Consider the following 17,152-nt stretch of genomic DNA (forward strand, 5'->3'; position numbering starts at 1 on the left):
CCAAAGAAGTTTCTAACAAATCCATCAGCAGGGAAGTTTATGCTGATTCTCTTTTGGGACGAAAAAGCGTCATTTTGGAGCATTACACTCCTAGAGGTACCACTGTCACCAGTGCATCATACACAGATCCTGCAATCAAATCAAAGTGACGTGGATTGCTGTCAGCAGGTGTCCTTTTGCAGCATGACAATGCAAGGCCCCACACTGCCCATACAACAGTTGCAACAATCACATACCTGCATTTTGAGTGTCTTCCTCATCCATTGTACTCACCAGACCTTGCCCCAAGTGATTTCCATAAGTTTGGACCACTCAGAGACGCAATGGGACGAAAGATGAAGAGGTACGCCACGCGTCGCATAAGTGGTTGCGCGTACTACCAAAAGAATTTTTTTCTTAAGGAATTTATGCACTTTGTAAGCGCTGAAGGACTTGCATTGAGCGTGGGGCAGATTATGTAGAAAAGTGATACAGCTTTGTACCACTTCTACACAATAAATAATATTTAAAAAAATATTTAAGATTTTCATTTGACTCACCCTCGTATAAAACCCATCCGTCATAAAATCATAAGGAATGACAGGTGGATGAGAGGTGGGACTAACTGAAAGAAAAAAATTACGACAATAAACCATCCCGTGCATGAAGGAGACGGGAAATTTTAAAAAAGTTTCTAAAAACCCTATCATACCTTAAGCACACCAGCTGACACCGCCATAGCAACACAGCGTAGCACGACGCTTACAAAAGTTCAAACACAGTGTCAGTTGTTCAGCGTAACTCATCTCTGGATGCGAAACGCACTGGATAGTGCACCTCCGAGCTAATGCACCTCCTGGACTCTGCACGTCTGACCACGGCAACGGCGCGCCACTATCGGGGTAAACAGTCGCCGCCGGCGTCAAGTAACGTGGGAAAGTACGATCTATAAACAGGAGTCTCTGATAGAACACCGCATGTTGTAATAGCTTGTGGAAGAGTCACAGTGCAGCAAATCGTCGGACTCTCCAAGTGTAGAAAAAGTTTGAAACTACAAATTTTGTTATCCAACACCGGATGACTACAGTTTGGGTAATTTGAGCTCCATTTTAAACAACACCTAGGTTTTCACGGATCTCGCTGTTTATGTCCGAACTATGAGTTATCCGGTGACATAATTTTTCAGTTACGTTCAGTGCTACATGCGAGTAGTATCTGCAAAATATGAAGCGAATACAGTTAGTAGTAGTAAGAATAAATTAAAAAATCATGCCTGATGCTGAAGTTTTACTTCATGAACAGCTAAAATACACTCCTGGAAATGGAAAAAAGAACACATTGACACCGGTGTGTCAGACCCACCATACTTGCTCCGGACACTGCGAGAGGGCTGTACAAGCAATGATCACACGCACGGCACAGCGGACACACCAGGAACCGCGGTGTTGGCCGTCGAATGGCGCTAGCTGCGCAGCATTTGTGCACCGCCGCCGTCAGTGTCAGCCAGTTTGCCGTGGCATACGGAGCTCCATCGCAGTCTTTAACACTGGTAGCATGCCGCGACAGCGTGGACGTGAACCGTATGTGCAGTTGACGGACTTTGAGCGAGGGCGTATAGTGGGCATGCGGGAGGCCGGGTGGACGTACCGCCGAATTGCTCAACACGTGGGGCGTGAGGTCACCACAGTACATCGATGTTGTCGCCAGTGGTCGGCGGAAGGTGCACGTGCCCGTCGACCTGGGACCGGACCGCAGCGACGCACGGATGCACGCCAAGACCGTAGGATCCTACGCAGTGCCGTAGGGGACCGCACCGCCACTTCCCAGCAAATTAGGGACACTGTTGCTCCTGGGGTATCGGCGAGGACCATTCGCAACCGTCTCCATGAAGCTGGGCTACGGTCCCGCACACCGTTACGCCGTCTTCCGCTCACGCCCCAACATCGTGCAGCCCGCCTCCAGTGGTGTCGCGACAGGCGTGAATGGAGGGACGAATGGAGACGTGTCGTCTTCAGCGATGAGAGTCGCTTCTGCCTTGGTGCCAATGATGGTCGTATGCGTGTTTGGCGCCGTGCAGGTGAGCGCCACAATCAGGACTGCATACGACCGAGGCACACAGGGCCAACACCCGGCATCATGGTGTGGGGAGCGATCTCCTACACTGGCCGTACACCACTGGTGATCGTCGAGGGGACACTGAATAGTGCACGGTACATCCAAACCGTCATCGAACCCATCGTTCTACCATTCCTAGACCGGCAAGGGAACTTGCTGTTCCAACAGGACAATGCACGTCCGCAGGTATCTCGTGCCACCCAACGTGCTCTAGAAGGTGTAAGTCAACTACCCTGGCCAGCAAGATCTCCGGATCTGTCCCCCATTGAGCATGTTTGGGACTGGATGAAGCGTCGTCTCACGCGGTCTGCACGTCCAGCACGAACGCTGGTCCAACTGAGGCACCAGGTGGAAATGGCATGGCAAGCCGTTCCACAGGACTACATCCAGCATCTCTACGATCGTCTCCATGGGAGAATAGCAGCCTGCATAGCTGCGAAAGGTGGATATACACTGTACTAGTGCCGACATTGTGCATGCTCTGTTTCCTGTGTCTATGTGCCTGTGGTTCTGTCAGTGTGATCATGTGATGTATCTGACCCCAGGAATGTGTCAATAAAGTTTCCCCTTCCTGGGACAATGAATTCACGGTGTTCTTATTTCAATTTCCAGGAGTGTATATTAAGAGATGAACTTCCTTCCGTTTATCATTTTGTCGGGAGTTTAAGCGAGGAAAAGTCTCGAAAAGATTTGAAACTGTGGGAAAAGTTTGTCGGAAGTCTCTGGATGGTCCCATTCTCAAAATCTGGGTGATTTGCGCGCAGTGAGTGACACTTTCTCAAGACATGGACACAAGTTCTAACTCTAATACTTCATTTATTTTGTTAATCCTTTAGCGTAAATTCGGTCATTAGTCATATGAAATATTGGACATCAGGTTTGTCTCGCCCCTGAAAGCCAATAGACGGGCAACCTGCAACTGGTAGCCCGCTCAGTGCATCGGATTGTGCGTTCGGTGACGCATAGAGGCGCACGAAAATCGCTATTGGATGCTCGAAGCGACGGAATAGGCTGCCTGGACTCAAGAGCTATTGTGCAGGTTGACAGACGCTCGTCGTGCAGGTCCTTAAGGATTCAAAACACTTTAGAGGACGTACGTAGTTTGTCAATAGGTCACAGTTCCAGAAAGAGGTGTGGTCATTGTCGCATGGGTTGTCATGGGATGAAATTGTGCCTCTGGTACGTTTTCCACTCCCTATCACTGGCTACAGTCTGCTCATATGCAGCCGTTTTTTGGTCTACTGTACGCTATGGGTGACATTTACCTTCAGAAAGACCGTGAACTGTGTAACAACAGTTTAAGGAACACTTCAGAGATACGAGAGTCCTTAAGTGACCCACATATCTCTTGTACTCAATCCTAAGCATATCTGTAACATTGTAGTGAGAGACTACTGCACGTTACTGCGTAGATATCTGTGATAAGGTTCCGTTTTGCAAACAAAAGTCGTAGAAACTGAGGTATCAGATTCCTCTCTCGACTCAAAGCTTCAAAGGTGTTAGAGTGTGTAGCCTACCTCCCTAAAGGTTTCCGCGTGCACCTTACTGGACTGGCTATCCTGGGGAATTGAATATGGTGGAGAACGGTTTAGCCACGGCCTAGGGATTGATTGCAGAATAAATCTTTAATCCTTCGCAAAATATTTTTATCCACACGTGTTAGTCCAACGAGACGTGCATAAGAACTTCCGAAGGCTCTAAAACGCTTGATCAGGTAATGACAGATTGAAGGTGTTGGTCAGTGCATAAGACTCTGGAACGGGTCGTTACCTCTGAAAGGCAGAGTGTCTTGGTTGCAGTTGCAACTTGTCTGGAACGCCCACATTGAATCAGTCAACACACAACAGCAAAAAAGTTCTGAAATGCAACAGATATGTAATTAGAAACAGATAAAAAAGATTTCCTAGTAACTCTTCCCTGATTGGTCAGAAATTTCTGATTGCCATGCGTAAGAACCAGGTACTGCCTTGGATTTTTCCTACTGGGAGAACTGGAACGGGACCACTCAGCATAGCGATGCCACGAAAAGATGATGCTTCAAATCCTCGTCCGACCATCCAGATTTAGCAATATAATAGAGACCTGAAATCTCGTAGGAGCCAGGCGATCATCGTTATATTACAATGCACTACTATACTGAAGCTGATTGGTCATTTAAAAAATGTCACACAGGCGGTAAAAGTGGACTTTATTACTCACATTACTCACTTGACGCGTTTCGGATTTATTTCCATCATCAGATATCCAAGTGCACAGAGGATCACAGGATACGGGCGTCACTATACCTACATTTTACAACTGTCTGCTTGGCTACAAGTACATACAGTAACGCTCGTATCCTGTGAACCTCTGTGAACATGGATATCTGATAATGGCCGGCCGCTGTGCCCCAGCGATTCTAGGCGCTTCAATCCGGAACCGCGCTGATGCTACGGTAGCAGGTTCGAATCATGCCTCGGGCATGGATATGTGTGATGTTCTTAGGTTAGTTAGGTTTAAGTAGTACTAAGTCTAGGGAACTGATGATCTCAGTTGTTAAGTCCCATGGTGCTTAGAGCGATTTGAACCATATCTGATAATGGAAATAAATCCGAAATGCGTCATATGACCTACATGAATAATAAATTCGTTCTTCACCGGCTGTATGACTTTTTTTGAAGCGACGTATTGAGCTCCAGTACAGTACTACTTTATAATATCCAGATTTATGTTTCATGTGATTTCCGAAAATCGCCTCAGGAAAACGCGGGGATGGTTTCTCTGAAAAGGGCACGGCCGATTTCCTTCACCATCCTTTCGTAATGTGAGCTTGTGCTCCGTCCCAAACGACCGCGCTGTCATCTCTAGCCAGCTCTCCCTGTGGTCAAGATACGCTGCACAGACCTTGCTAGCCTTTATCACAGGCGTTCGACTCGTTTTCTTTGGACAGGCAGTGACTCTCCATCGTAGCTTGCGGCCTGCCTGTTTGTTGTCTTTGGGAATTAATTCACTTTATCTGTGTTTTGACCGCCGGTGAGTGTGTGCGCGCGTGTGTGTGTGTGTGTGTGTGTGTGTGTGTGTGTGTGTTTGTGTCATTCATTGTAAGATAATACGTCAGTGAAAGTAATGACTACTTCGATAGTAATTAAGTAATAACTTCTTATTTTGGCACAGTTCATACATTTATAGCTACATAAGAAACGATTGCTCGTACAGTGACTATACGTTAAGTTACAATTAATCCTATAATCTCACAGGTTGTGGACGTGTACTACAGTGGGCTGGACCTGAGGATCTACATGTTGATTTTGTTGCTGCCACTCATACTGATAAACATGGTGCGCAACCTGAAGCTCCTGGCTCCATTCACAACGCTGGCCAGCCTCCTGACGGTAGCAGGATTCGGTATCACCTTCTATTACCTGGTGATCGGCTCGCCTACTCTCGACGACAAACAGCCATTTGGAACGTTCGAAGAATTTCCTCTCTTCATCGGAACGGTTCTCTTCTCACTAGAGGCGATTGGAGTTGTAAGTATGTTATGAAGAAAATATATTGGCCAGCAAAATACGTGATGAAATTTTCACTTTGCAGCAGAGTTTGCGCTGATTTGAAACTTCCTGGCAGATGAAAAATGTATGGCTAACCGGAACTTGAACTCGGAACCTGTCAGTAGTGCACTTGCCCACGAAAAGAAAAGGTCCCAAGTTAGAGACTAAGTCCGGCACGCAGTTGTAATCTGCCAAGAAGCTTCAAAGATAAGAGGATTAACGCATATGGCGATATTAAATAATGTGACTTTAAGCAACAATTAGTTGTGGAAGGCGATTCGAGTTTACGGGTTTAAAGTAGGTACCTTCCATGGAATGGAAATGAAGTCCCATGCTTCTTTACAGAGCGTAGGGGAACGATGCGGGAGACCCGCACCGCCTTACTAGGCAAGGTCCTAATGGAGGTTGTTTGCCGTTGCCTTCCTCCGGCTGTAATGGGGATGAATGATGATGATGAAGACGACACAACAACACCCAGTCATCTCAAGGCAGGAAAAATCCCTGACCCCGCCGGGAATCGAACCTGGGACCCCGTGCTCGGGAAGCGAGAACGCTACCGCGAGACCACGAGGGCGGACAGATACCTTCCATACTTTCTTGAAATGAGTAGAGCTACTATTGTTTGATTTAATTTGACCCAGTTTGACCACTGACAGTTACAGGGTGGTTATTATTAAATTTTCGATATTTGAATCACTGTAGACGGAAAATTATTTGTCCAACTTTATAGGATTGATGTTCCGACCGTGCCCTGCCGGATTTGCGTTGTTACTAATGTTAGTGTCGTGACTTGCAATAAAGCGCCGGTAAAGGAAGAGCGACGTAGGGTCGAAACGCAAGCATCAGTGTGCGTTGAAGTTGAAGACTGTCAACATGTGTGTGAACAAGATGAGCAGGGCTTTATTCTTAAACCTGTTTGACCAAACCAACAGCAAACGTGGTGCTGTTCTTCTCTAGTATCGACGCATTAACGGAATATGGAGAGGTCATGATGATTCGGAAGTTCGAAGTAACTGACGATTTTGGAATTGTTCCTGGCAGATGCCGACGGCCAGTTGGGGCACAACACCTACGTACATCTACATGATTACTCTGCAGTTCACGATTTAGGGCCTGTCAGAGTGTTTATCGAACTACCTTCATGCTATTTCTCTACCATTTCGCTCTCGAATGGCGAGCGGGAAAAACGAGCACTTAACTCTTTCTGTGCGATCTCTGATTTCTTTTATATTGTCATGATAATCGTTTCTTCCTATGTAGATAGATGCCAATAGAATATTTTTTTCAAATTGGTGATTGAAATTGCACAAGAAGATCCTGCCGCAACGAAAAACGGCTTTGTTGTAATGAGTGCCACTCGAAATCACGTATCATATATCCGTAGCACTCTCTCTCTATTTCGCGACAATACGAGACGAGCTGCCCTTCTTTGAACTTTTTCGATGACCTCCGTCAGTCCCATTTGATGTGGATCCCACACGGCACATCAACTCGAAAAGGGGACGGACAAGCGTGGTGTAAGGACTCTCTTTAGAAGACCTTTAAAAGCGGTGGCTCGTTTTTATTTTACAGGTAGGGGCTGTGATTTTTGATATTTTTTTTTTGGTCTAAACCAGCAAGGCAAAACAAAGGCCACTACTTCCACCACATCAAGTGGATTTAGTGCTCACGTACTCACACTGAGCCGTGAACACATCCCAGTTTATCAATGGGGAATAGTTGAACATGATTACTACTGTAATCGGTGCCATGCATGCAATGGTCGTGCCAGGCGCGCGACATTGAATCTTTATACTATCGTTAGTGGCGCGAGACCTGCACGACCTTATAGCAACCGTTATAGTTCCGCATTATTCTGTTACACTAGGGGTGAGTTCACGTAAGGAAAGAGAGAGAATGTAAGATTTACGGACTCATTTATTACACAGTTGAGAATCGAACAATAATACAAACAAATGGGGGTGGGGGGGGAAAGATTCGAGTTCAGCAGCCTGCCCTCACGTACGTTCATAACACGCCACGATAGCAGGAGGAAAAGAATTTTAGTAACGATCGCCGTATTATCACATAGAATCTCATTTAGTAAAGGAAGGGGATGCAGGCGTGCAACGAGCATCACCAGGAATTAGCCAAAGACTAAGAAGATGCTACTGTGCGTGAATCGCTCGGTAGCCTCCTGTACTAAAGCAATAAAACCCGCAAGACGCGAAACTATTCACAACGACCTATCAGGTTCCCTCTGGGCCGCAGGGCGCGAATCTACGGTGCACGCCGGCGCTCATGCTTACCGAACTTCATCTCCTGGAAGCGGCACCTCCGGTCTCCGGCTCGGTCACACTAGAACTGAACTAGTGCCCTTTGTCCACCACCCATCAGCAGGGGGCGGTTGGTGCCCACCAGCGAAAAACGGGCGCGCACCTGAACTGGCCAATCATAGGGCCGGAATTTCACAGGGAGGTGACCTCGCGACGTTAAAATTGAGCAGAAATAGCGTTTACAAGGTTGGTAAGGCAGGTTAGGGGGCTGAGAACAGGAGAAACTTTGGCCACTACTGAATGTTCAAACGACACTACGTGCTACCCAGGCGATCGGAAAAGGGACGGGAAACGGGAAGCCATCATGGCTGCTAAAAAGACTGCTGCCCTCGCCCATAAATAAAGAAAATTTCTAGCGCCAAGCTCCTCTCACAGGTCAGTGTGAGACAAGCTGTAAAAATCGTCAAATAAATCAGGCAACCCATAGAAATTATTAATATTACCTCAATTATTTTTTTACCGAGTACCAGAATGCTGGGATTAGAAATATGAAATACGAGCGCTGAATGGTGAATGAAGTGCACGTGTTTCACCTGTTGCACTTTTTAAGTGTCCTGGTAATAAATCACGGCCTTTGGTTTGCTTCCCCCAGAACGTTATCCATGTGATCGTTCCAAATTAAGTTACTCGTAATTGTAATACCTAAGAATTTAGTTGAATTTCCAACCTTTATACTTGCATGCTTTCTCGTATAACCGAAATTTAGCAGATTTCTTTTAATATTCATAAGGATGACTTCACACTTTTCATTATTTAGAGTCAATTGCCACTCTCTGCACCACGTATCTCGTGTAAATCATTCTGAATTTGGTTTTGATCATTTGATGACTTTACTAAACGTTATATGACAGCATTATCTGCAAACAGTCTAAGGACACTCCTTAGATTGTCTCCTAAATCATTTATGTGGATCAGGAACAGCCTGGGGCTTATAACACTTCCTTGGGAATCATCAGATATCTCGTATTTCTGCTTTACTCGATGAATTTTCGTCAAGTACTACGAACTATGATCTTTTTGAAAAGAAATCTCCAGTCCAATACCACTAATGAGGCAATACTCCATAGACACGCAATTTTATTAGAAGTCGCTCGTGGGGAACGATGTCAAAAGCCAATTGGAAATCTAAAAATATGGAGTCAATTTGACATCGCCTGCTGATAGCACTCATTACTTCGTGGGACTTCTTGTTTCACAAGAATGATATTTCCTCAATCCATGCTGACTATTTGTCAATAAATCGTTTTCTTCGAGGTGATTCATAATACTCAAACACAGTATTGCTTTCCCGGGAGTTGGTGCAATTTGTGCAACGTTCCAGTCTTTAGGTAAGGAACTTTCGACGAGTGAGCGGTTCTATATGATTGCTAAGTATAGTGTTACTGTATCAGCATACTCTGAAAGTAATCTGACTGGTATACAATCTGGACTGGAGGCCGTTCCTTTATTAAGTGATTTAAGATGCTTTGCTACAGCGAGGGTGTCTTCTAAGCTACTCAACTTGGTAGTTGTTCTAGACTCGAATACTACAATACTTACTTCGTCTTCTTTGGTGAAGGAGTTTCAGAAAACCGTGTTTAGTAGCTCTCCTTTAGCGGCACTATCATCGGTGACATCACCCCTGTTATTGCACAGTGAAGGTTTTGACCACCTACCGCTGTGTCCTTTACATGTGACAAAATTCTCTTAGGGTTTTCTGCGAGATTTCGAGAAAAGGTTTCGTTGTGGAAACTATTAAAAGAATCTCGCAAAGACGTTAGAGCTAAATTTCGAACTTCTGTAAAACGAATTATTGAAGAAGTTACTGTAGCCACAACTGACCCATTTTCTCTTTGAGGAACTCGTACTCCAAGGACTAACGAATTGCAGCGATGGAGCTCCACTTCACATTATTCGTGAAATCTTTCGGTTAGTCGGTAATACATTTGAAGAGTACCGAATTGTCCGATTGTTCCAAACGGCCACGTCACCGAGATAACCAGATTTGAACCCGTTTGATTTCTGGCTGTGGGGTTATCTGAAGGAAAAGGTTTATCAGCGAGACACTAACAGACGTTGGAGGATGAAGATGAACGTAGCGTTGGAGGCAGCAGACATTCCACCTCAGATGTTTCGGGCAGTGGTAGACCAGACTCTAATACGTTTCCTGGCTTCGTGGATGCGGATAGTCGTCACACTGAGCAACAATTGTAATCTGAAACGAAAACATGGTACACAGTTAACAAATGTTACTCTCTCATGTCGAAACAAAAATGTGAAACTTCGTGGAACATTAAAACTGCGTACCAGACAGAGTCTCGAACTGGGAAACTGTGCCTTTCATGAGCAAGTGCTCTACCGTCTGAGCTACCCAAGCACAACTAACGACCTGTCCTCACAGCTTTAATTCCCTGGTACATTGTCTCCCACCTTCCAAACTACGCACGAGCTCTCCTGCATACCTTGTAGAAGCAGCACTCCTGGAGGAAAGGATATTGCGGGTCGTGAGTCTTGCTTGGATAGCTCAGTCGGTAGAGAAATTTCCCGCAAAAGGGAAAGGTCCCAAGGCCGAGCATCCGTCCGGCACACGATTTTAATCTGCCAGGAAGTTTCATATCAGCGTCCATTCCGCTGCAGAGTGAATATTTCATTCTGGAAATAAAAATGTGTTTCTCTCAATGTTTCACTCGTTATGTTTCGACAAAGTTTCATTGTCCTACGATCACTTGTTTATCATGGAAGCCTTGTCAGGTAACGAAAATTTAACTGTAACCACCCTGTAATTCGGCAGTGGAGAAGTATCGGGAGCAGGATGAGTCTGGTATAAATTATAGAGGGAGACAAGGCTCGCCTAAAGTAGATGGGTTAAAATGAATGTAGATCTGAGTAGTTATGCAGAAACGACGACAGTACAGCAGGAGAGACTTGTGTGTGTAGCTGCATCAGATCAGTGTTATTGATTAAACGAAGTACAGGTACACTGTTTATGATATTGGATAAATTACCAAAAATCTGCTTTATTCATGCAGCACAAATGAGTCAAGATGCAGATGATAAGCAACAAATAATGCTTTATCAAAACACCTCTTGTCATGCGTGGGTACTGTGCTAGGTGCCATTTTACCGACATCGTACAACTACCTTATAGCATGTTCTGGCTGAAGACACCAACCTAGATAACACTAATTTATGGGCTGTACTGGTCCCTCTGACATGGTGACGAGGACACATCAGAACCAGTTCAGCTCCAGTGTGTACGCGGCTATTGTTGTCAGGGGACCTTTGCTCCTTCACGAAACCTTGCAGGCACGGTAGTTCTGCTATTCTTGCAGGACACACTGCCTGAGATGTTGGATGAAGTAACTTCCACATGATGGGTTCTCCGTCCAGCTCACAGGAATCCAGTTCTTTGCGTTTCTACTTATTTGTGTACATGAATCAATTCTCATTTCCACATAGTACAATATATATTGAGCACATCATCAACTTTGTTCTCTGGCGCATAGATAACACTTACACTAGTGCTTTCTATCTTTGTTTGGGAAAAGTACTCTCAGAAATTAAATAAAAATAGCTCCAGTCGTCTGGCTCCTATCGAGGTTCCGGGTGACTCCCCTTGGATGCAAGGCAAACAACGGAATCGATGTACCCCTAGAAAATGTTAACGAGGTGATCAACTTAAAAACAAAGTTTCGTGCATGGAATGTACAGGCTGGGTGTTCATGGCATGAATGAAATGGCCTTTACCACTTGACACCGTACATTTCTGAGCACATGTTCATCTGACATCATTTGTTTCTTGTCCTTCCTGGGATCGTCTTCCGCACGTCCTCTGACGTCAGAGTTCTTCCGTAACGTTGGCCCTTTAGGTGAATAATAGCAATGTTAAGGATAAAAATAATCAAATAAGAGGTGTCGTCTATAAGCTAAAGGTATCAGTTCACTGTTGACAGGAAGGAGGCATTAGCGGAATATAAAAACCTTTACTTTTCTCTTGAACGGAGCGTGCGGTTAAAAAATGGTTCAAATGGCTCTGAGCACTATGGGACTTAACTTCTGAGGTTATCAGTCCCCTAGAACTTAGAACTACTTAAACCAAACTAACCTAAGGACATCACACATATCCATGCCCGAGGCAGGATTCGAACCTGCGACCGTAGCGGTCGCGCGATTCCAGACTGTAGCGCCTAGAACTGCTCGGCCACTCAGGCCGGCTGCGTGCGGTTCGATCACATGTACATTACTGAGCTGATTGTTCCATAGCCATAAGACTGAAGTTAGGAAGGCGAAAGATTTAGAGATATGCTTAGGTAATATCAATACGCTGGAATTATGATAGATGTTTGAGAGGTACTGAGCCAGCTGCAAAGGAAATCGATTTAAAAAAATACGTGAAAGGCACATCGTTTACCTGATCGCATTCATCCTAATAAGCAGTAGGAACCAACATACTCAAACATCCAAATGTTACGTGGATATGCTATTTTGCATTTTTTTGGCCTCTGGTTTACAAACATCTTCACCATCACAATTTAAGAGCTCCTTCTGATACAATAAATTAACATTTGTTCATTTTGACACATGCAGTATAGGACGCTTTAACACATTTAAATAATGCACACATACCTTGAAACATGGCTGACCATCTCTCGGTTATTTAACGAATATGGTTTATCAATCTGAGGCTAAATGAAAATAGAGCCTCCGTTGGACAGACCTTCCCGGATAATTTGTCGCAGCGTTTTATGTACATCAGTTTACATCAAGAGCAAGTACCAGACCAGTACCCCGCTCTGCAACGTAATATTGAATAACTTGCATTTGATGGTAAAGAGCAATCTAAAAGGGATGTGGGACTTAATTTCGTCACAGGCCTGGATTCAGATACTACATCCCTAAATCACAGTCGCACACATCGACCTGTTAAACCTACCTGTTGTTACCTATGAAACAGTTTTAGCTGCTCTGTGCTTCCAACTGTGCACGTAATTGAACTTTGCATCACTATAATAACACTCGGTGGAGAGGTCAGTACGCTGCGGACCTAACAGTTCTAATTTCAGTGCGTAGTTAAAATTGAAATATCTCGTGATCTACCTCTTGGATCATGATACTGTTTTCACCGAACTTACTCTAATGAAACTCCTCATATTTTATTTTTATTTTATTTTTTTGTGTCATCGGTCTTCTGACTGGTTTGGTGCGGCCCGCCACGAATTCCTCTCTTGTGCCAAACTCTTCATCTCAAAGTATTACTTGCAACCTACGTCCTCAATTATTTTCTGGATGTATTCCAATCTCTGCGTTCCCCTACAGTTTTTGCCCTCTAAAGATCCCTCTAGTACCACGGAAATCATTCCCTGATGTCTTAGCTCTACATACAGATACATATCATTGCACTTCATTATTTCTCTCCTTCATTATTGTAATTTATTAACTAGGAGTGCAATGAGCATGCAGAGTGGAATAACCTATCACTGCCACTTCTCTGTCTTAAGCAAGTATTATGTCCCTTCCAAGTGGTTTGAACTTTTTTCAGTTGATGACATCTTGAATTACAATTCAGTTCATATGATTCACAGAAAAAAAAACATAACATTATTCCAAATTAGAGAAATGTTTCAATTTTTTACCAACAGGTAGTGCTCTGCTTGAGTTAATGTACTCTACAGTGGCATAATATACCTCACTCATACTTCTACTTCTGGTAAAGGAAAAGTAGTTCCCATCCATCCTCACGATATTTAACGATCAATCTTACACATTTCTCAGGTGTTCTTTAAAAGAAAATGGGCAGTACCCTTGATGCCACTATAGTCCCATGCATTGTTTGAAATTGAAACTCTTCCTGCATTTGAAAATATTCAGACAATTTTTATTTTGAGTTTCTTAATTTTTTTGTACTGTTCTACAAACAGCACAATTGATTAATTACGTTATATTCGAATTACTCGGTATTTTAATTGAATATACACACAGAACTAAGGCCATTGCAAAACATAAATCATTTATAATTGTCCATTCCCAGAAGAAAACATTCTGATTTTGTGCCTCTTTCAGGTATTACAGTTGGTGACTATCAAAATATCTTGAATTAGAAATTTATCATTACATCAGGTTGCCAGCTGTTTTGAACCAAACACTGTATTTTGCAAAGTATTGTCTAATCTTTCCTGAAAATGTACAGACAGTCGTTCAAGTGAAATCGATTTACTCAGGGCATTGACAGACAATGATCTCATAAACAAAGAACTGAAAGCTCTGTGTTTTACTGAGGAAAAAATAACACAATAATAAACACTGAAAACTACGATAATAGAAATGAAAAGATAAATAGGCTGCTATGGCGTGCAGATACTTTACAACTGCAAGAGATGACCCGTTACTTTGTGTAGCGAATTAATGTTTTATAAGAGGTTACAACGTTAGATATTTTTTTAATCACAACCTCTTTCAAATATCTCTGATGCTTACACATTTTCTGCAACGATCAGCTGTTTTATCCAATAAGCAAAAGGACTTTTAATGATGGAATCGATTAATACGAAAATAAATTATTCACTAAGGTAGGCTTCTACTCTGCACACTGTCAGAGTCAAGGTCTTTGGGATGAATGTATAGCTCACCTGTATTAGGACGAAGCAAATATTGTCTTTTTTTTATTTTGTAAGGAATCACTCGAACACCAGCCTAAAGCAGTAGTTTCAAACTTTTCCTCTGACAGACTACTTTGACAGTTCTGGTACTCTGATGGAGCACCTTGTTTATTTCGAATATAAATATATTTTTTTAAATGAGAAAAACTTACATTATTCAGAAATCTCTTCAAATTTATATCACCGTTAATAACAGAAAAATCATAATAAAATGTTAAAAAGCAATTAGTACTGTCGAAATGTCGAAGAAAGAAAAGGCATGTTAATAACAGATTTTCGTGGGGTACTTATTCACTTCCTGCGAAGCAGCAGTGTTCTGTAGAACAGTTTAGAAAACCATGATCTAAAGCCGTTCATGAACAAAATGAAAATAGTAAATCACAGTTTGATGAATAGAAAGTGATTTCCTCCCGAAATGCACAAAAAGATAAAGGAGGTTATCTTGCCGAGGACATCTAACACCCCCTGAAAAAAAAAAACAATGAAACAGTAGACCTGCTCATTATTTTGAAGCTATTGGAGCCAAAACGGATTCATTACCTGTAATTTAGGAACATTTGTGCCCTGTGTAATCGTTTCATATCTTAAACTTACAGATTCTGCCGCTAGAGAACAGCATGAAATCACCAAAGAAATTCCGTGGAACGTTTGGAGTGCTTAACGTTGCCATGGTTCTCGTCGTCACTCTGTTTATTGTAACCGGTTTCCTTGGTTACATGCAGTATGGGGATTGTGCAGAAGGAAGCATAACGCTTAGCCTGCCCAAGGAGGAAAAGTGAGTAATGTGGAAAAATCCATTCACCATTCCAGTAAATGCATATTGTAATTCCTTTAAGTCACATTACATGCAAGTACATATACTGAAATATGTCCTGAATTTAAAATGCCCTCTCATATATAAAGTAACGATATAATAACGCTATGTGAGTACAAAGATTATAGACAATCAATAGTGAAGGATGGAGGTATCGTACTTTACACAAAGCAATTGGAATCATAAGACAGTTAACTGACTTCCATGATGCTGTTAAGTCCTGATAAGCACACTTACGACTTGTAAGCAACACAGCTTGCATGCAAGTTACGTAAAGTGGGTCTGTGTTTCCAATCTGCTTGCCTGGCCTTTCTGTTTAGAAATCTGAATATTCAAACACACAAAGCATTCATGTTATGTATTGAGTGATAAAGTGGCAGCACCTTCTGCAAATGTCAACTATTCTGAAAGATTATGTATACAAAATAGGCGAAGTGAATTGCTCACTGTAGTGATTGAAATAGTATATGTCTATCACAATGAAACATAATAATTTGAAAATAATGGCAACGGGTCACTTATAACTTTTATGACCTTTGGGAAAATCAAGCACTGGAAAATCCGGGCTGGAATGACGACAGTATTAGGAAAAGGATAGACTGCTGCTCACTATACAGAGGAGATGGTGAATGTGTGTTTCTCTACTTTAGAATAAGGCCTTTTGGCAGAAATCTAGATTCAGCACCTGCTCAAATCACTAATACACAAGTCCTCTATGGCTGACAGTTGGCATATCAATTTAATAGCAGATATTTCAGCACATAGCAATAGCTGGTGCAAACTGAAACCTGTTAAGCATTTACAACAACCAAAAACCCTGAATGAGCATATATCAGTCAAAAAATTTAAATCTCCAGGAATGTTTATTAATCAACAATAAAAGGATCCCACAATTAAGTATATTGATCAATTTAATCACCATAAGTTCCTTGCACATTATTTGCTTTAATCAACAGTTGTACCGAACATCTAGAGCAATAACAAATAGTATGTTAGCAATAACCAACGGTGGACACCATAGTTTACTTAACACAGTAAATCGGATTAATTCAAAAATGGTTCAAATGGCTCTGAGCACTATGGGACATCAGACACCTAGAACTTAGAACGACTTAAACCTAACTAACCTAAGGACATCACACACATCCACGCCCGGGGCACGATTCGAACCTGCGACCGTAGCGGTCGCGCGGTACCAGACTGAAGCGCCTAGAACCGCTCGGCCACACCGGCCGGCCGGATTAATTCGCAACACAATGGCAACAACTAGCAAATTTAAGTATTGTGAAAAAGCACCTTATTCATTTGGTGTACTGCTTTCCATCAATTATGTGAGCACCAGAAAAATCACTCAAGCAAAAAAAGAAAAACCGAAACCACCTCACCGGAATTGTGGTCTGTGGTCATCACGTCGGTTTACTACGACATCCAGGCTATATCTGGAACAGTTTAAGTGCTTACAAACAGTCAAACTTTCATTGGGTACTACACCATTAGTGTAGTAATTTTATTCCGATGGATATCAGCATATTTACAGGCCCATCGAAAGGTGACCACATTCCACCTACTATCGCCAATGATTTGTTCCGAAAGTTGCATCTGGAGCTGCTCCACGTTTACTCTCAGCAGGGAAGAGCGTTCACTCTCCAGATACATCACCCGCTCTCCGAGCCTCTGCGCTCAGTGTACCCACCCACGCTGTTCTCACTGCCTCGCCTAGTGCCAACGTGCTCGGGATTTTAACTACCCATGTCAGAGTTCCTC

At 43.1% G+C, this 17,152-nt stretch overlaps 1 protein-coding gene across 1 annotated transcript in view; it reads left to right on the plus strand.

Annotated features, from left to right (window-relative positions):
• LOC126188602 (proton-coupled amino acid transporter-like protein CG1139) overlaps nucleotides 1-17,152 on the plus strand; it is a 73,864-nt gene that overhangs the window by 31,367 nt on the left and 25,345 nt on the right. Inside the window, exons 6-7 of the mRNA XM_049930204.1 lie at nucleotides 5,331-5,603; nucleotides 15,171-15,349. Coding sequence (XP_049786161.1) covers nucleotides 5,331-5,603; nucleotides 15,171-15,349 — 452 coding nt within the window. The remainder of the gene's footprint in view (nucleotides 1-5,330; nucleotides 5,604-15,170; nucleotides 15,350-17,152) is intronic.

The sequence above is a fragment of the Schistocerca cancellata genome, chromosome 5 (assembly GCF_023864275.1).
Source record: "Schistocerca cancellata isolate TAMUIC-IGC-003103 chromosome 5, iqSchCanc2.1, whole genome shotgun sequence".
NCBI lineage: Eukaryota > Metazoa > Arthropoda > Insecta > Orthoptera > Acrididae > Schistocerca > Schistocerca cancellata.